This window comes from Sorex araneus, chromosome 4, assembly GCF_027595985.1.
Source record: "Sorex araneus isolate mSorAra2 chromosome 4, mSorAra2.pri, whole genome shotgun sequence".
Taxonomy (NCBI): Eukaryota; Metazoa; Chordata; class Mammalia; order Eulipotyphla; family Soricidae; genus Sorex; species Sorex araneus.
The window spans coordinates 170,234,718-170,255,701 of record NC_073305.1 but is presented as its reverse complement, the minus strand read 5'-3'; the positions used below and the strand labels follow the sequence as shown (position 1 = coordinate 170,255,701).

The following is a 20,984-nucleotide window of genomic DNA, read 5'->3' as shown; positions in this document are numbered from 1 at the left end:
AAAAAAATTCTCTAAATAATGTGTTTCACATTCAGGGATCTCAAATGATAAAATCAGTGAGGAAACATATATATATATATATATATATATATATATATATGTAGTTGCTAATCACATTGAGGCTAGATGCTGGATCATTTTTCTTTCTCAGCATTATTAGGTGCTCTGATTATAAAATACCGGCTGTTATTATTATTTTCGGGGCTGGAGAGAAGGGGCTCTGGGCCCTGCCTGACAGTGCTTGGGTTATTCCTATCCCTGTGCTCAGGAGCGAATCCTACAGGTGCTCAGGAAATCAGATGTGGTGCCGAGGTATGGAAATGGGGCCAGGGGGATGCCCGCATGCTCTTTCCTGGCACTGGTTATTGTTTCTTACACAGAAATAATGGCCAAAATTCACACAGAATGTACTCGATGATAACTTATACTTTTTGCCCTTCATGCTTTACTTTTGGGGGCGGGGTGGGAGGTGCTTGTCCAGGAGGGCCCAAGTTCAACCCAAGGGCCTGCCCTTCAATGCTTCTTGGGCCCCTGATGCTGAGGACGCCCCCCAGTGGTCATGGGGCACTTCCAGGGCCAGACCTGGCGGTGGTCGGGGACCTTCAGTGTTGGACCCAGCAGTGCTCAGGGGACCCTATGATGCGCACATGAAACCCGGTCAGGCATGTGCCGCTAACCACCGTACTATCTCCCAGTCCCTCCCACATTCTCCAGGAGCACTGCCCAAGGACACTGGTTTAGTCTCATCTCTTAGAATCAATTCCAGTGGGTCCGCATAGTCAAGTCGGATTTACCAAATAGGAGGCACTGTTGGAGCAGTTGGGTAGAGGCTGTAAAAGATGGAGACTTAGGAAAAAAAAAAAAAAAGAAAGAAAAAAGCCACAACCCAGAAACAGGATGAAGGAGTCTGACCTCTGCTTACGACAGCTCCGAATAGGGAGCTTTTCAAGAGGTCATCTGAAAAGCTGGCCGGGAAGCTAGTACAGGCAAGTGCACCTAATCCAGATCAGCCCTGGCGCATCAGATGTAGCGTCACATGAGATGGCATCAGATGTAGCCGGGAGGGCCCCTGAGCCCTGCCCGGTGGGCCCCAGCACCCAAAGGACGATGCAGGGCCGAGGTCCCGGCCCCACGCATTCAACCACCTGGCTCAGATGTCTGAAAATTGTCAGGATTGGCCCCTAGATCCTCCTCAGCACTGCCTGGACTCCCACCCTCCAGGAAAGGGAATTAACATAAAAATGAAGTCGCAGAGGTGGACCTGAATCCAGTATGAATGGTGACTGCTTGCAGCGTTATCTTCATATATCTGGTGACGTCTCATGCAGAGATGAACTCGGGGGGGTCAGGGAGAGAACTCCACGACCGGAGAGCAGACTCAGCCTGCCCAGGGCTCTGGGTTCAAGCCCCAGTGCCACATGGCCCCCAAAGCCTTCCTGGGGTGTGGGCTGCTGAACCCCAATACTACAGAAACTAAAAGAAACTATGATTAAAAAAAAAAAAGTGGCAAGATTTGAACACAAATGTGCGTGCAGAGAGAAAAGATCTCTGAGGCACAGAGAGAAAGCCAACCCTGCCAGCTCGGGGCGCTGCCTCCAGCATGCTCCCCTAGATCTGAGGCCTGGGGTGGAGTGTTTGTGGGGCCAGGGATCAAAGCCCGGGTTCCCACAGAGAAGCCGCGTCCACATTCTGCATCTTAGATTCCTCGATCCCAGGGCTGTGAGAAAAGTAGCATTTGTTACTGAAGTCACCTTATTAGTGGCACTTAGCGACACAGAGGTGGCAGGAGAATCGGATTCAAACGGAAAACACCCACTGGAAAAGTCTCCCCGCTTTCAACCTCTCCTCCACTCGGCACCCCGACAGGAGGGGGAAAGAAAGATTCTTTCACGATGTCTGCCCTGATTACTTTCTAATGGCTTTGTACATTAAAACACTAAACCGCTGACAAATGAGGTGTATTCCGACATTCCGTGGTCAGATGACTGAAGAGGATTCAGACTTTTTCCCCCCCTCTTCAAATGTACAAGTCAAGATTCTTCTTCAAATCCCAAGTTTGATTTGACTCTTCTCGTGTTTTCTTAAAGAAAAAAAAAAAATTGGCAGCCAAGTATTTTCCAAGCGGCAGAACGTTAGTTGCACACATATGTATACAATTCCGTTTCAGAAGACTTTAGGAAAATGAAACACAGCTCCTCCGCTGGGCCCAAAGAAACATTCAACATGAGCTCAGTTAACTCGTTCTGGCTCATTCCAAGTTTCCATTCTCACCCGGCTCCTCCACAGACAGCTGACAGGTCAGTACAAGTTAACTACAGATGGAGGAGCCGTGAAAAACACACAGAGGGAGCGGGGAATAACAGTCTTGGGCCTTCCAGCGAGGCTGGCCTCCTCAGTCCGGGGGGAGAGGTGGGTTGCTGAGGGCGCCAGTCAAACCGTTTCATTCTGAAAGGGATACACAGCAGGCCCTTCTCGGAACACCCCCAAACAACAGGGGCCTTCGGAGGGGAGAGAAGGGGATGGAGACACTGAGAAACTCCTCAGAAAAAGCTTTTTAACTCCCCCTAGTTAGGACTTGATTGTTCTTCCTTCAGGACTGCAAAATAAGCAGGGCCCTGCGTAGGCAAAACTCCAAAGCACAAACAGAGGTGAGCATAAAAAAGCTCAGTGTTTCCCAAAAGGAACACATGAAAAGACTTTTTAAATAAGCGATTGCTTCCTTTTTTAGAGTTCTCAGGATCTGCTGCCCACATTTGCCAAGGAGAAAAGGGCCCGGCCTCCCTCTTAGAGGTCCCTTTGCTCTCTCACCACTCCTCTCGCACTGTTCCACACCTCCGTTCCTCTCTGAGGTCAGGAAGCAGCATGAAGCAACGTCAGATGAAGTTCTGGGGGTCTTTCTGAAGGGGCAAAAGACGTCGGGGTCCTGCGTCCTTTCCTTCACCAGTAAGGGCCATTCTGCAGAGAAAGTCTTGCCCGTCCAATGCAACCAGTTTTAGTTCAAACCGGGCTATCAAGGAAAGTGAGTTATTTCACACCTTTTAATATTTACAAGATACTCCAGAGCAAGCATTTTTCAGGCAATGAGATTCTGCCAAAATTGTATTTCACACTGGGAATGCTTGCTGGTGAGGAGAATCTTTTGCAGATCCTTCGGGACACTATGTACGAAACATCAGAGGTACTGAAGTGGGCACGGACAAGTCCTTGCTCAAATCAAGAGAAGACACACTAACATTGGACAGGAATATTCATGCAGCCCCTCCCTCTCAGCATAGCTCACTGAAATTCCAGAAAAACATGGCTCTCCTGAGGAGCCTTTTAGAGAGCTGGAGAGACAAAGGTTTAAGGGGCTTGCGTTGCATCCCCCTGGCCCAAGTTCAAATCTTTAGCACTAAATATGGTCCCCAGCACTGCTGGCCGGGGCATCACTCCTGACTAACCCTTGAGCACCACTAGATATGGTCCAAAATCTTACACACACACACCCCAGTGTGCATGCATGTGCATGTGTGCTCGTGTGTGTGCGCGCGCGCGCACACACACACACACACACACACACACAGAGTTATACTAACAAATTCTGGATAGTGGAATGAAAACTGAGAACATCAGATCAGGTGGTCAGTGGGAGGCCTGCACTGACAAATGGGTGAGTGGCTTCAAGCACTTTGGTGATGGTGAGGTAACTATGTACCCCAAGATCATAAGTGCCAACACATGACCTTAACTTGAATAAAAAAAAAATTAATCATGATAAAATACACACAATGGAAAACAATATTGCACTGGAGCAATAGCACAGCGGGTAGGGCATTTACCTTTCCCACAGCCAACCCAGGTTCGATTCCTCCTTCCCTTTCAGAGAGTCCGGCAGCTACTGAGAGTATCCCGCCCACATGGCAGAGCCTGGCAAGCTACCTGTGGCGTATTCGATATGCCAAAAACAGTAACAACAAGACTCACAATGGAGACTTAATGGTACCTGCTCAAGCAAATTGATGAACAACGGGACGACAGTGCTACCGTGCTATGGAAAACAAGGAATCATCTAGACGCTTGTTTAAAAACCGCTAGAGTGAGACCCTTCCCAAGAGACTCTCAATATGTTGGTCCAGAATATAGATCCCAGGAGTGATAGCACAGTGGGTAGGGCATTTGCCTTGTGTGCGGCTGACCCAGGTTTGATCCCCAGCATCCCATATGGTTCCCTGAGCACTGCCAGGAGTAATTCCTAAGTGCATGAGCCAGGAGTAACCCCTGTGCATCGCTGGGTGTGACCCAAAAAGCAAAAGCAGAATAAAGATCCCAGGAAGGAGTAATTTATCTAAGAACACAGAGCGTCAAATATCTTTACCAAGCACACTGGGTGATTTTCACAATCGGACCAATCTGGGTAACATCAATTTTCAGTTTGTGTTAAAAAGGGATTCTGTCAGAGTCAACAGCCATGAAGAGGGCACACCCTTAAAATGAAACACATCCTTGAGACCACACTCAAAGTACAAAGTACAGTGGGGAGGGTGCTAGCCTTGCATGCAAACAACCTGTGTTCAATCCCCTTATGGCCCCCCTAACCCCCTCATGGCCCCCTAACCTCCTCAGAAGTGACCCCCCCCCAGCACAAGTCAGAAGCTCTGAGTATCACCAGGCATGGCCCTAAAAAACAAAAACAAAGAAACCACAGCCCAACATGCAAGAAAGCAACAGTTGTTTTAAACATAATGTTATATATATATATATAAAAAAATGAGGGGGGCCACACCCAGTTCTCTCAGGGTTTACTCCTGGCTCTGCGCTCAGGGATCACCCCTGGTGGTGCTTGGGAGGCCATATGGGATGCTGGGATCAAACCAGGGCTGGCCACATGCAAGGCAAGTTCCCTCCCCACTGGACTACCACTCCAACCCCAACATATGAAAAATGTTAAGATTTTTATCAGGCCTCCAGAACCCAGCCACAGCCATGTTCAAGGCCCCTCTCCACACGTTCGGATGAGCCTCATGCATGAAAGAACCGGCAGAGGAACCCAGGTGTGTGGGATCCGGGGCTGAGACCTCCAAGCCTGCTCGGATCAGGACTGGACCTCGTCCACCTATATCCCCCATTTTCTAGTAGCTAGGCAGTCACACTCAGGGACTGTCCCCAGCGCCATGTAATCCCACCAACAGCCAACACCCAGAGACTACAAAACCAAGTTCCCAGAAAAGAGTGACACAGAGTCTCTTGTCCCCCTCCCCCGCGCCTGGCTGTCTTCACCGGGGCCCCTCTTATAGCCTACTTCTCCCTCTTGGAGAACCTGGCAAACTACCTAGAGTATCCTGCCTGCACGGGACTACCTGGCAAACTCCCCGTGATGTATTCATATACCAAATACAGTAACAATGATGGGTCTCATTCCCTGACCCTGAAAGAGCCTCTAATGTCGCACCATTGGGAAGGACGAGTAAAGAGAAGCTGCTAAAATCTCAAGACTAGGACGAATGGAGACATTACTGGGCCTGCTTGGGCAAATCAACGATCAATGGAATGACAGTGATAGTGAAATTATTTTTTGCATCTCACCTAAATGGTGCTGGGGGCTACTCCTGGATCTGTGCAGAGGAACCCAGGAGTACCTCTCTCCTGGAGGTAATCAGGGGACCATGAAGTTCAGGGGATCATCAGGGATGGCCACGTGCAAAGCACTCACTCAGCCCGTTGAGGTTTCTCTCTGGCTCATAAAAGCATTTTCAGCTATAAAACTTTTAAACTTAAGGTATTTTTAGATCTGAACAACAACAGCAGGTCAAAGTTGAGTTGCTGTGTGACAATCGTTCAAGAATGTCTTTTTTAATTAATTAAAAGCCATTTGTGGGGGGGTGGGGGGAGGGAGCCTGTTTTCTTCATAAAGGGAAAATGCTAATTGTGACAAGTTGTCAGTGATTTGGGTGTGTCTGCATAAAACAGCAAATCTCCTTGGCTCCCTGAAGGCCCAGCCAAGCTAGGAACCAAGCAGGAAGTAGGAATACAAGATCTTCCTAAATAGGGAAAAAAAAAAAAATTAAAAGTCCATGAGCTTTTCTCAAGAAGTTACTGGTCTGTCCTTTGAAAATAAGGAAATGGGAAAAATAAATAAATAGTAAGGCCTGAGACCCAAGGATCTGGAGACCCGACTCAAGAGGGAAGGGGACGCTTTCCCAGATGGAGTGAGGGAGATGGGAAGGCAGTGGCTGGGCAGCAGGGCCAGAGGTACAGAGGAAATCCTCTTCCGGTTGGAGCAGAGCAAAGACTGTCCAGCCAGCTTGACCCGGGGAGGAAAGAGTGAAAGCATTAATGCAGATGGAGAGACCGACAACCCCCAGGAAACAGTCGGGGGAAGCGTCCAGAGGTCCCCCTGCTAAGCAAACAAAACCCAAAAGACAGAACCAAGATCGGCCCCAAGCCTGAGCTGTCAAGGTCTGCATTTAGGGTCTGCCCGACTTGGCTAGCCAAAAAGAACCACAGAAGGAACAGAAGGAGGTGGCAGGTGGGACGGGGTAGGGTGGAAACAGAGGGAGTGAGAAGCGAGACCCCATCTTCAAATCCGAAAGGTGAAGCTGGCAGATGATGCTATCCACTGAATAATTACTCTGCACATCCCTGCTAATTCTCCAGTGGGTGCCTGCCAACATCTCCCCACGGAGGGACCATACAGTAGGATCTATCTATCTTATCTATCCATCTATCCATCTATCTATCTATCTATCTATCTATCTATCTATCTATCTATCTATCTATCTATCTATCTATCTACCTATCTATCTAATCTATCTCTCTACCTATCTATCTATCTAATCTATCGATCTATTGTCTATCTATCTAATCTATCTATCTATCTAATCTATTTATCTCTCTATCATCTATCTATCTATCCATCCATCTATCTGTTTATGGAGGGAGAATCACAATGAGATAGTTACAAAGTTGCTCATGATTGGGTTTCAGTCTTATTATGTTCCACCTCCCCTTCACCAGGGCATATTTCTCACCACCAATGTCCCCAGTTTCCCTCCTGCCCCGCCCCCTCCCCCACCAATGGCAGGCACTGTTATTCTCCCCGTCCCCCTCTCCCAGCCTCCTCCCCTCCTCCTCCCCTCCTTCACTCCCCTTCCCTTCTCTCCTGCTCCTTCTCTCTCCCTCCCCCTCCCTCTCCCCCTCTCTCCTTCCCTCTCCCTCTCTCTCTCCCCCCTCCCTCTTTCTCTCTCTCTCTCCACCCCCCCCATTCCTTTTTTAGCCTTGTATTTTTCATCTTTCCTCCACCGCCCAGGATGGCAAGAACCACTTGATGGATGAAGGTCCAGGCATTTTTTTTCTCCTTAAAACTCCCTCCCAAACTGAGCTGATGTGCAGAAACACCTGCCAACCACTTACCCACTCAGCTTTCCAGGATACTCTTAACAAAATGCCACTCAGGCCACCAAAATTTTCTTACTGTTGGTTGGACTGTTCTATCTGCCACAAGATTTGAAGGAATAAAAACATCCAGGCCTTTCAAATGAACCAGGAGGAGTGATTTACAGAATATAAATGGTAACAGTGAAACCAAACTTGAAAAAACAAATGCTACCTGGGAGTTGTGGGTGTGGCTGAGTGATACAGTGACAGAGGACAGGCTGAGTAGGTCTGAGGCCCCTGGATCCATGGCACTCCCCTCTTCCCCAAATACTGTCACTCGTCTGTACTATTCTGGGAAATAAAAATTGCTGTTTGGGGGTTCTATTCTCTACTTAAGATGGAACAACGGGACCGATAAGTATTTATTTCCTTAAGACTATTTCTACCTCAATTACTGGTAGCTGAATTCCCACTAACCGTGAATCCTGCCTCCCAAAGATAAAGACTAATACCCAGAGTCTGTCAGGACCCAAAAACATGTTAGAACACTTCCTTATTCAAATTGAAGAGGCTTAATTAGAGAATCAACAATCCAGATAGCTTATCTCCTTCCCTCCTGCTCTAAGTAGGCAAAAGGTGAAGGCTGCTCATCCAGTGGTTATTATCCTTCCAGATTGCTGAAGAGAAAATAAATTTAGCCTAAAAGTACCGGAAGAGTCCTCACTGACCGGACCTGAGGAGCTCTGAGCTGAAGGAAAATATCTCAAGTTTATGCTTGAGTTCATTTCTCACCCCCATGCAAGCAAGTGACATCTGCATTATGCTCAAGCCCCCTGTGGAGAAAATAATCCCAAAAGGAGAGGTCTAAGGAGGACCTATTTTTGTTGCGGTTTTGTTTTCATCTGGAATTCACAAGACTGCAAAAGAAGTCGGTTTACTTTCATGTACCTGGAAGTTACAGAATACGAAGGCACATCACTCAATTTAAAAATAAATTCTGGGGCTGGAGCAATAGCACCGCGGGTAGGGCGTTTGCCTTGCACGTGGCCAACCCGGGTTCGATTCCCAGCATCCCATATGGTCCCCGAGCACCGCCAGGAGTAATTCCTGAGTGCAGAGCCAGGAGTAACCCCTATGCATCGCCAGGTGTGACCCAAAAAGCAAAAAAATAATAATAATAATAAATTCTATCACCTGCATGAACTTAAAAACAAAACCAGCCATCAATGGCTAGAGAGGTAGCTCAAAGGGCTGGAATGAATGCGCTGCATGCATTCCTATTAGATCCAGACCTAATCCCAAGGGTGGTACAGTGCCCCCTGAGCACTGCCAAGAGTGACTGACCACCCTTTAACACGGCCCACCCCCACAAAAACAAACAAAAAAGCCCATAAAGTACCACCACCGGGAGCCACGAAACTGGGAAGCTGATTCTGACCTCCTAATAGCCAGAGATGCTACAACAGCTGGAGGAGTCACTATACTGACATCAGTATCTCACTGCCCTGGAGGTCGGGGTTTCCTGCAGACGTGCACCCCGGCTTGGAGAAAGCCTCAACAGGCGCCAGGGCTCTCCTCAGTGGGTTTCCACCCTCCTCCCAAGCCCAGAGAGATTCTTCCTCAGGCGCATATTTTTCAATGGAATCACTCTACTTTGAAGCCTCTCCTTTTACAACTTCTTATTTATCTTGAAAATTACCCTCCCCAAATATTTTTATACCATTTTCAAATGCTTTTTGAAATGTAAGACATGGCTATGTCCCAATTAAAGCAACACAGCTCTGGCGGTTGGACGATTAGGTTATTTCCACTCTGGGCCTTTGATAAATATTGCTCCAGCGAGCAAATAATTCTTTCCTTTACCCTGTGCTTCTAGACGTGGAACCGCCGGGGGCGGGGTGCAGGCACCTCTCGAGGTTTTCTTCAATACTACCAAACTGCATTCCTGATGGACGCGCACAAATTTAAGTTACAAGATGAAACATTCTTTTACAAACGTGTTAAAATTCTCCATAAACAATAACATCCCTTATCTCCCATCCCTCCAGCCATTTAATTGCTTAAACTTTACTTCACACACCGATGGTCACTTACGTTTCTTCTTTGTTTTCCTTAACGTTATCACTAGGGTTTAGTGATGTGGGCAGGTTACATAACTCCTGTGCTTAGGCCTCTTCATATATAAAATGAGGATAGCAGTTACCCATTTTGGATTTATAAAAATTACACAGACACAATGGTTCCTGCCCTACATTGAGTTCACAATTATTAGGTATTCAGAGCAGGGGGAAGGAGGGGTGGGTCTCTTATGTTCTTTACTTTCCTATTAGCCACTGTTTTCTTTTCTTTCATATTATTTCTGATTTTGAAGAGACCTAACTACCTTAAAATATTAGTTATAATTTTTATTCACAATGCAGATAGCTTGTCAACTTTATGATTTCCTTTCCCAATTTACTGATAGACTTTTGAGGTCATGTGGACATTGAAGAATTTAGTGTCATTAAATCACTCCCTTTAAGTCAGAATAAAAATAAATAAAAATGCAGATATCAAATATTTGTGAACGCAGCCGAGGATATTATGTTTCTCTTTGTTTTGGGGGCCATACACGGTATAGCTTAGGTAGGGAGGGGAAGACTCCGAGGGTGTTGGGGGTACGGGGCCCTCAAGGTGCCAGTGGTCTGTGCCGCCTGAAGGCCAAGCACGATTACCTCCCTGATCTGAAATGGTGTTTAATACTCTGGTTTGTTAAGAAAAGGTTCAATAGATTTGACTCCATCATTCTGTTTAGTTAAGAAAAGGATCAATAGATCTGACTCCGTCAAACTTTATGAGGCTTCTGCATGGGATCAAATAATTTAAGAGGGAAGGGAACCAAAAATATTTACAATATGTGACAGAGGCTAGTCTGAATATCAGAAGCTGCAAGAAGAGAAAACGTTCAATAGGGAAAGGGCAACAATAGGTAATTCAGAGAAGAAATACAAACGTCTCATATTTTACTCATGGTCAGAATAAGCAGCCTCAGGGCTGCTGGAGCGATAGCACAGCAGGGAGGGCGTTTGCCTTGCACATAGCCAACCCAGGTTCGATTCCCAGCATCCTGTATGGTCCCCAGAGCACCGCCAGGAGTTAATTCCTGAGTACAGAGCCAGGAGTAACCCCTGTGCATCACCGGGTGTGACCCAAAAAAAGCAAAAAAAAAAAAACAAAACACCAAAACCCACCAAAATAAGCAACCTGAGAAACAGTTTGGGGGGGGGAGCACTTGCCTTCCATGTGGCCGACCCTGGTTCAACCCAGCCCCGCCTCGGGCCCACCAGAGCCCACTCCTCAGCCAAGAAGAGCCCCGAGCACCTCAGGTGCAGCCCCAAACCAAACCAAACCAATAATACTCATGATCCAAATCAAATATTACTTTTTAATAGATTCACAGATGTTGTTAAAAAGTGATTCTTCACCACATCATGATCTCGCATTTTTGTGGAGAGGGCTCACGGGATGGAGCTGGATTCTCACTGTGCCTGCAAGCTATCCCCCCACCCCGAACCCACCCCCACCCTGCCCCAGGCAGCACCTTCTGCTTCTCATGATCTCAACAGCGGTTCTACACACCTAAGATCAGCCCCTAATAAGCATAAAAGTAAACCAGTGGTTCTTAATCACATGGGGTCTTTTTTTTGCCATTTTCATTGAGGTATCCAGATTTATGATGTGGTTATACTTTTCATGCGTACATCCTTCCAACACCACACCCATCACTAGAGAACCTACTTCCCTCCATCCCCAGTGTCCCAGGGGCCCCTCCCAGCCCCCCACCTCCTAGCTCAGTTCTAATGACAAGTCAGACAAGTTCTGATGTCTTCAGATCAGAAGACATCTGCAGGTGTGAGAGACCCTGGTAAGGCAATGTTGGGAAGAAAGTTCCGAGAAAGCAATCCCCCTACAGTGAGCTGAGAAAAGGGTAGAATGATTTTTGAGAATGATTTTTTTAAGTCTATTGAAATAAAATAGACAATTCCTTTAACCCAGCAATTCCACCTCTAAGAATGTACTGTTACAAGAGTTCAAGATACTTAGATAAAGATGCTCACTTCAGTGCTATTCAGGAACACATGTGCACACATGAGCGTGGACACACACACACACACACACACACACACACATACACAGATACATACACACCAGACATACAGAGAGAGAGACTATAGAAAAACAGAGAGATAAAATATAAAATAATTTTGAAAGAATTATATAGCATTACATTGTTGCTGGGGAGATACCATAGCAATTAAGGCACCTGCCATACATGTTGTTCAATGTCAAGTACAACGAGGTCCCCTGAATCTTGAGGGGTACCGCCCTGGAAACCCCAGCACCACAAGATCAGAGCAGAGTCAATCCCCTGACACCTTTCATTAGACCCCTAGCTTAGACAAAAACTGATGTAAGGGGCTCCAAGGTTCCCAGAATGACTCTTGCTCAAGAGCTGAGCATACAGCTTCGAATGCAGGAAGCCCACTTGGATTTCTGGCACCACAAAGCACCTCCAAGCAACACCAAGCTGGAAAAGTCCCTAAGCACTGCTTGGTGTGGCCCAAAAAACATGACCAAAATGCAAGGTTGGTTTAACATCTGTAAAGCAATTGATGAAATATGTCCTAATGTCATGCTGATCAAATAAAGGCCTAAATACATATGATCATGTAAACAATGTCCAAAGTCTTTGACAAAAATCCAACACTTTCATGATAGAGATGCTCACAAACTTGCAATAAAGAGGAACTTTTTGAGTCGAAGCAATGATGAAAACCCCACATAATATAGTGGGGAAAGATTCCTTTCTTCCGTAGATCAGAAGCAAGCTATGGATGTCTCTCTTGCCACTCTTATTTTATAGTACATTGTTTATGAGTGAGATCAACTAGAATAGGAAGAGAAATAAAAGACATTCAGACTGGAAAAGGAAAACCAAAATTACCTGTATCTGCACACATGACCTTTAAGTAGATCTTGTATATAATATGGTATTGTATAAAGATATGCTAAGGAATCCTTAGAAATGAATAGGATTAAAGAACTGAGTTCAGAGTTAGAGCAATAGTACAGGGATAGGGCATTTGTCTTCCAGAAGGTCCCCTGAGCATGCCAGTAGTAATTCCTGACTCAGAGGCAAAAGTAACCCCTGAGCACAGCCAGCTGTGGTCACAACACAAAATGAAACAAACAAAATCGAGTTCAGCAAATTTTCAGGGCACAAGATTAATACAGAGAAATCCACTTTCCAAATTGGTCTACAAGTTATACACAATATCCAGAGTCTCAGCTGTCCCCCAGCCCTCTCCACATCAGAAATCGACAAACTGATTGTAAAATTCATATGCGAAATTCAAGGGAACCAAAATCACCAAAAGAATCTTGTAAAAGAACAAAGTTGGAAGACTAACAGTTGTCTGTTTCAAAGCTCACTACAAAACTGCAACAATCTGGATACATGTCACACTGCATAATCACAAGGGCAACAAGACAACTGAAGAAGAATGAGCCCTTTCTTTTTTTTGGACTAATGATGCTAGACAACTAGGTATTACATGCAAAGGATTTAAATAGGAACCCTATACCACACTGCCCATAAAAATTAACTTAAAATGTGTTAGATATAAATGTAAGTGCTTAAAACTATAGGGCCAGGGATATAACTTAGAAGTTTAGCTGTGTGTATAAGAACCTGGGTTATATTCCTGCCAACATACACACACACACACACACACACACACACACACACACACACACACACCTGAAGCTAAAATTTAAAAAATTCTTAGTAGAAAGCATATGTATTATGTTTTCTGACCTTGGATTGATGCTTCAACTCCAGAGGTGGAAGCTAAAGAAGGTAATAAATAGTAGATATAATGATATAATCAAGTGTTTATAATTCTGAAATCTGAAAAGGATACTATCTAGAAAGTAAAAAAAGGGGGGGAGAAGGCTTACAAATCACATATCTGATAAGAGACTGACATCAAACCACACAATTAAAACTGGAAAAAGATCTAGATAGACACTCCTTCAAGGAAGATATCCCTGTATCCGATGCACACGTGAAGAGATGCTCAAAGTCATTAGTAATTAGGGAAACACAAATCAAAATCACTAGGAACAACAATTTCACGCTCACTGGTATGACTGAATCACCAAGATAATAAGTGTTTGGAGGATGTGGAGAAATTGAAATACTCAAACACCGCTAGTAGGAATGTAAAAAGGTACATACCTGGAATGCTTTGGAAAACTGTTTGGCAGTTCTTCGGAACATAACATAAACACGGTTACCATATGACCCAACAATTGCTCTCCAAGATATCCCCAAGAGAAATAAAAGCGTATGTTTGCTAAAAACTTGTTAGTAACATAATTCAAGAGTCAAATATGAGAAATAACCGAAATGCCTATCAATTGATGAATGCATGAGTGAAATGTATATCCATAGCATGGAATCTTATTTGTCAATAAGAGTAAATGAAGTACTGATGCGTGCTAAAGCCTGTGTGACCCTTCAGTATTCTAAGAGAAGCACACCAGGAATAATATGAAATACTCAGATAAAGCAACTCTGACAAAAGTATATTATATAGAGTTGAGGATGGAGGGTTGAAAAGAGTAAGATTACAGATTGTTATTTGTGTAACACTGCATGCTTTACAAAAATTAATTGTGCATTTTCAGTGAGTGAATTTTATGGCGAAATAAATGGTAATAGACATAATGGGTCTAAGTGCGTGTTTTCAGAAATAATCATTAATGATCTTCCTAAAACCAACCACAATGGCTATAGCCATGCACTGAAAGGCTCAAGAGTCAGGAAGAGGGAGAAGCAACCTACTGGTGACCAGAAAAATGACAATTCCAAAGCTAGGAGCAAGCGTGAGCTACGGACTCTGTGCTATCAAGTCTTTATCATCAATTCCCCACCATCACCACTAGACACTTAAAATGGGAACGTAATCCTTAGCAACTCCCCTAGATTTAAACTAGCAGATGGGTCGGACCAATCAGAACAAGAATCTTCACACCATCTGTAAAGCCAGAGCTCATCCACCAACGCGAGAAGAAAACACCTAGAAGAGGAGAGGGTCTGACAACCCCGTATTCAGAAATGAACGCCAACATGAGATAGCTTTGAGAGCCAAATGTGCCATTCTGAGGGCTTGTTTTCCTTGAGAATCTGAGAGCCACTATTCAGGCAGCACTGTGGTCACGTTGTTCATTGATTTCCTTGAGCGGGCACCAGTAATGTCTCCATTGTGAGACTTCTTGTTACTGGTTTTGGCATATCGAATATGCCTCAGGTAGCTTGCCAGGCTCTGCATGCGGGCGGGATACAGACAAATAGTGACAGACTTAGAGAACATAGTGGACATCCAGAAAAAAATTGCTCTGCTCTTAGAACACAACTTCCGTGATGACCATGATCCTACCTTAATCAACAAAGTAAAATTTTTTTTAAAAATCCTCCTACTACAATGTCTACATCGGACAATTCAATGTATGTAACCCTTTAAAAGACTACATTTAGAATCCACAAATTAAGTTACCACTTCATGAGGTACTTCTCTGAAATACCCACCTATGGTCTAGCATAACTCGCTTGAATACGTTTTGCATTAATAAACTACAGAGTTTCTGTGTGTGCGCATGCATGTGTGTGTGTGTGTGTGTGTGTGGTGCCAGGGATCAAACTCAGGACCTCAAACGTGTGTGTGTGGGGGGGTGGGGTGCCAGGGATCAAACTCAGAACCTCAAACATGTGTGTGTGTGTGTGTGTGTGTGTGTGTGTGTGTGTGTGTGTGTGTGTGTGTGTGTGTGTGTGTGTGTGGTGCCAGGGATCAAACTCAGGGCCTCAAACATGCAAGGCAAGTGCTTTCCCACCAAATTACATCCCTGGTCCTGGTGACCTTTCAAGGTCTTACAGCCCTCTAGGTTATTTTTTTTTTCTGTAGTAGGTAAGAGTTAAGATGGTCCCATCTTCGGGGTCTACTCTGTTCTTTGTCACCACCTACGTAATATTCTTCGCGTCCTAGAAAAGTCAAATCCTTTTGAAGATTAACTCTAGCAACATTGTGTGTCAGAAAAAGTAAATTCAGAGCACAACTACTTCTAGTCCCGAAGCAACGGTTTAGTTCTATGCTTTCCCAGAGCAGAAATACCCAGCTGAGATAAAAGAAGTCACATTTTTAAAGTGAGACAAAGGGGCCGAAATCTTATCTACACAAGTGGACTAAAGGTAAGCCTGGAAAGACTCCAGGATCCCCCAAGCCAGCAACATCAAGTCTTATTTCCAGAACCGTGCACTCTTGTCCTTAACGGGAATGGAAGGTGGGTCTTATTTTTTGGTTCTTATTTACTTCTCCTCCGCAGTGTTCCTTCTCTTGCGGCAAGAACACACGCCTGAGAAAGGCTTATGATCTCGCAGGGAGTGAAACTCTGCAACATACACAAACCCTGTGTGGGGAGTTTGGAATGATGGAAGTCTAGGTTAGAGATAGCCTGGAGCTGACTCAAAAAAGCCCTCCTCTGCGCTGTCATTTCCTTTAAGCAAGATCCTGTTGGTGTTTACACAACTTAAAAAACTGCATCAAATACCTCCAGGAACAACGTAAATGGCCCCTTTGAGGTGCTTTTGTTTTCATTGTTGAGTTAAAAAATATATATATATTTATGCAAAAAGTCCCTTCAAACATTTCTTCCCCCTTGCCCAAGTCACAAGCAGGGCCATCAAAAGTTGTTTATTCCGACAAGAAGAGATAAAAGGGAAACAAACCTACCTTCCTTCTCCCCAACCCATCTCCTCCCGGATTTTTTGTTTTTTAAGTGAGATGAGGAGGTTGGGGGGGGATATCTTAAAAATAAAAAAGGGGGGCATCTGTGACTCAGAAACGTTACCAACATTGCCGTAACACAAACTTTGCCCCTCTCTGAGCTCATGAGCGCTTTCCCAGTCTATTAGAGCTTATGTGCCTAACATAAACCAAACAAAGATCTTTTGAAACGACGCGTTTGGGGGGTAGGTGGGGGTGAGTGGGGGGTAGAGGGGGGTGGGTGTAGGTGAGTTAGGGAGCATTCATTGCTCTGCCAGACCGGGGGGGGGGGGGGGCAGGCCATGGGCATTTCGGCTCCGAAAAGAAGAAGAAGAAGGAAAAAAAAAAACAAACAGCCCATAAATCAGTGGCCCAGCCCGCCAGGGCTCGGCCCGGGTCCGCCCGGCCGCCAGGGTAAACACGGAGCGGCCGGCGGGCACGTTTCGGGGCGCTTGCAACTCTTTCCCAGACCCGGGACCGGGCAAGGAAAAAAATTTAAAAAATAAAAAATAAATTCAAAACGGCGCGTCTCCCCCCCACCCCCCACCCCTCCACCCTCCACGCCCCGCGCGTCCCCGAAGCCGCCCGACCCCCGGGGCCGCTCCGCGCGCCCGGAAAATTCAAAAGCAGAAAAAAAAAAAAAATGGAGCCTGTGCCTTTAAGGTCCAAATCGGCCGCATCCCAAAAAGACATTCCAGCTTTCCACGACCCGAGAAGTTTTGGGGGGCGCGCCCGCTTCCCGGCGTTCCCGCGCGGCCCGCCCGCACTCACCGCTGCTGGGCTGCGGGGACAGCGTGGACACCGACGTCTGGCCCATGGCCGGGGGGCGCGGGGCCACCGGCGCTGGCGAGGGCGCGCGGCCGCGGCTCCCGGGCTCATGGGGGCCGCTGGCGCGCGGCGGTCCCCGGCGGCGGAGCGCGGCCCGGTGGTCGCTCCCCGCCTCACCTTCCTCCTTCCCCCCGCGCGGGGCTCCCTACCCGGCCGGCCGCAGCCGGCGCGGCGGATCCTGCCCAGCGGATGCCTGTCATTCCTCTATGCAGATTAGCCGGGGTCAGGGGTCACGGGGAAGGGAGGGGGGCGGCGAGCGATAGAGAGGGGGGCCGCCGGGGAGGGACGGGGTCCCCCGGTGGGGAGCGCGGGGAGGCCCCGGGGGACCGGCACGCGCCCGCCTTCCCCCCCCCCCCACCCCGCACCCCACCCCCGAGGCCCCGAGGGGTTTCAGGAAACTCGCCTTGGACTTAAAAGGTTCCCCACACACACACCCCACCCCACCCCACCGCACCCCACCCCCCACGTCCAATGAGCCTTTGGGGGCTTGAAAGAAAAAGGAATTCGAGTCCTTAGTCACGGTACTTCATTTATGAAAATCTGCTTCTTCAAAGTTAGTTCCTTCCTCACATTGTGTTTGCAGGGGTTGCCCGCTGTGAAGACGGCTGTGATGTGTGCTTTTTTTTTTCCTTTCCTATTTAGGGAGGGGGGGAAAAAGTCTTTCTTGGAACCAGTGGAGATAAAAAAAAAAAAAAAAAACCCAAACGTGGCCCTGGTCAGGTTGGGGTGTATTGCGGGGTGGGGAGGCGGTACCCGAGGCCACGGAAAGGCACACTTGGTTTCCACCACCTGCAACTCACCACTGCGGTACATCCAGCAGAGTCTCTGGAGACCAGACCGCGTAGTGAGGAGTCCAAAACCCCCCGGAGGGTGAAAACACCAGCACCCGTTTCGTTTAGGGGCTGAATTCTCCAAAAGGTGACTTAAACCTCGCTAGGACAGCCGATGAAGGCTAAGTTTTCTTGAAAAAAACTTGGACTACATCCTGGAAGACTAGCCTTAGACGTGCCCTGGACCACTGGCGTCAGCTCCATACACTCTGGATTCCACCAAGAGGGAGTGTGGGCAGGTTGTCTCCCAGGAGTCGGAGCCCATGAACTTGGAAGTCAGACACCAGGTTAAACTTGGATTTTAGGATTTGGGGATGGGGAGTGTGAACTACCCCCTCCATCATGCAAGCATCAACTGTTAGAAATAAATACTTTTGTATTGATTTGTATTGAAGTGGGTCATTTAGGTGTTATTCTACACATTCAGCTCTAAACTACTAAAATGTTACAAAGAACATAATCTATTAAATAAAGTCATACTTTAAACATGGACACTTTTTTTTCCTAAAGTTGGTTATCCGGAAAGGAATGCTCTCGACTTTTCCTTTGGAGAGGTCTATGATTCTCTCTCTCTCTCTCTCTCTCTTTCTCTCTCTCTCTCTCTCTCTCTCTCCTCTCTCTCTCTCCTTATATTTCTCTAAGCTTCTTAAATAAAACTACTTTATTTCAGTGAAAAAATAAAATGAAATTGCCTATCATTAAGATTATGCATAACTTTGCTTTATGATTTTTGAGGGACATTTATTTGTTTCACTATGTTTGCCCTATAACTTTTGCTTTTTTTTTTTTTTTTTTTCGCTTTTGGGTCACACCGGGCAATGCACAGGGGTTACTCCTGACTCTGCACTCAAGAACCACTCCTGGCGGTGCTCAGGGGACCAAATGGGATACTGGGAATCGAACCCGGGTCTGCCGTCGGCCGGCCGCGTGCAAGGCAAATGCCCTTCCCGCTGTGCTATCATTCCAGCCCCTGCCCTATAATTTTTAACACCCATATAAACATCCCATTTTCTATTGTGGGAAAGTGTTTTTCCTAGAACACTGTGACCAATTATTTAATTCCTTTTGCTTAATTTGTTCTTAAAAATTCTTGATTTTTTTTTTTTTCTAACGTAGCTGGGTTAACCAGGTTGTGCTTTCTAATTAGGACAACTATTTCCTTGTAAAGTGCAAGAAAGGTGTGTTTGGGGAAACAGAACCCACCTGGGGATGGGGGGACCTCAGGTCTCAATAGTGAATAAACAATTATAAGGATTCTTTCATGTCTTTGTTTTAAGTAGTCTTCCATCAACAATTAAAGCCCCAAGTGCAAAGCTTTCAACCTAAATTGAGAGAAGGGAACTGACTTCTTACTTTTCCAGTTGAAAGAGGTAGATCATAGATTAGAGGAAATAGTAAATTTTGCACATTTAGATATGATTTTTTTCATTAACAAAAATTAAAATTTTAGGTACAATACTATTTTCTTTTTCTTGAGCAATCATAGCGTTTCTCGATATTTTTTCTATAAATTCTTATTTCGAACATCAAAAGGGTATGCTATATTTCTAGTCTTTCAGGATTTGCTTAATCCATATATATTTACCTTATTCAAAACCTCTCATGATTTGCTAGTTAATATAATCTTGGCCTCCTATGGGATTCATATAATCCCCTGATCAGGTTACACTCTTTTCTCTGAAACTTTCAGTTCCATTACATTATCCTTGAAGCATGTCAACCAAAACTGGAGGAGTGCATAAGCTTTCTCTGTGAGGTGGGACAGCATTCCATTTTGTTTCGAGAATTTCTGATTATTCTTGGTGTTTAATTGGCCTTTTTTGCTTCAATTCCAGCTAACATATTATGCTAATGAACAGAAAGAGATTTCTAAATTTCCTCTGTAAAATTCTAATATAAAGATTAGAACTTTTCATCTAACCAAGGTATTTTTAAGATAATTCCTCCCCAAATATCATTCCTCTTACCTTTTAAGAGTTCACTGCTATGACTGAACTCATAGCAGTGAGTTTAGTAAAACTCACAGTTATACTAAAAGTTTCAGGTGTTAATCTCATGAATTTATAGTTTGACTGTGGAACATTTCATGTTATCTAAAAAATATGGACAATTCTCTGTGTATTTCCTCTTTCAGAGAACTTATTAAAATGTTAGCTAGTGCCAGCTTCTACCTTTCAGGCAGTCATCACTTTATCATTCTTCAGCCTTACCTTACTTATCCTATTCTTTGTTCTAATTTTCCAAACCATTATCTTATCTAGTGATAACATAGTAAATACTTAAGAGTTTGGGCTGGGGGCAGGGGGATGAGACTTTTTTTGTAATTTGTAGTGCAAAGCTTTCTATAATGCAAATATTCTTACAATTGCCAATCTTAACATGCAGTCAACTGGCTTGCAAAATTTATGTCAACTGGTTTGCAAAATTCCTGGAAATTTAACAACTGGCCTGTGTGAACTGCCTTCAGCATACTCCTACTTTTAATATTTTATATTATGTTGTCAACAAATCATGGCCGAATTCAAGGAATTCACTTTACTCCTCCTGAAAATATAAAATGTTGGAATACACTGTTTTTTTTTCTCGGTGAAGACTAAATAGTTTTCAACCTCTGAGAGAACGTTTGTGATTTATTAATTTGCTTCCGGAAAGAAATTTAAGTGGATTAGTTAGATAGAATTTCTCCTTCCTGAAACTAGCTTGCCTTTAGATGAAGAGGTTGTACTTAATGAGGTTTCAAGGATTGTACCCTATATGGCAAATGTCACTATTTTCTAGAAGTGGCTTTTTCCTGAGTTCACTCATCTGTTCTGCCCAAACTTGACTTGCCCTCTCAATGGATGGAAGTAACTAGAATTCTTAGATAAAGATGGGGGGGGGAATCAGAAATAACCCTAATCCATCAATCTTTTTGTGGAACAGCGCACTTCCACAAGATCAAAGTCCAAATTTCGAGGGTTACAATTTGGTGTTTAGAGAATATGGTGCCTAATTGCTATGGTTACCATAGAAAATCCTCTAACTCGCTGCCTTTTCTAAGTGGCTGTATGCATGCAGAATCTAAGCAGAGTGGGAGAGTGAGACCTTTCTTTCTTCAGAAAATAAAACG

At 45.2% G+C, this 20,984-nt stretch overlaps 1 protein-coding gene across 7 annotated transcripts in view; it reads right to left on the bottom strand.

The window, feature by feature from the left end:
• Nucleotides 1-20,984, bottom strand: part of PHACTR2 (phosphatase and actin regulator 2) — a 292,400-nt gene that overhangs the window by 120,667 nt on the left and 150,749 nt on the right. The window contains exon 1 of one of the 7 annotated variants that reach the window (XM_055135557.1): nt 16,989-17,212. The exons of the other annotated variants lie outside the window; for them this stretch is intronic. Coding sequence (XP_054991532.1) covers nt 16,989-17,034 — 46 coding nt within the window. The 5' untranslated portion in view covers nt 17,035-17,212. Of the gene's footprint in view, nt 1-16,988; nt 17,213-20,984 lie in introns of those variants that run through there. 7 annotated transcript variants of the gene reach the window in all.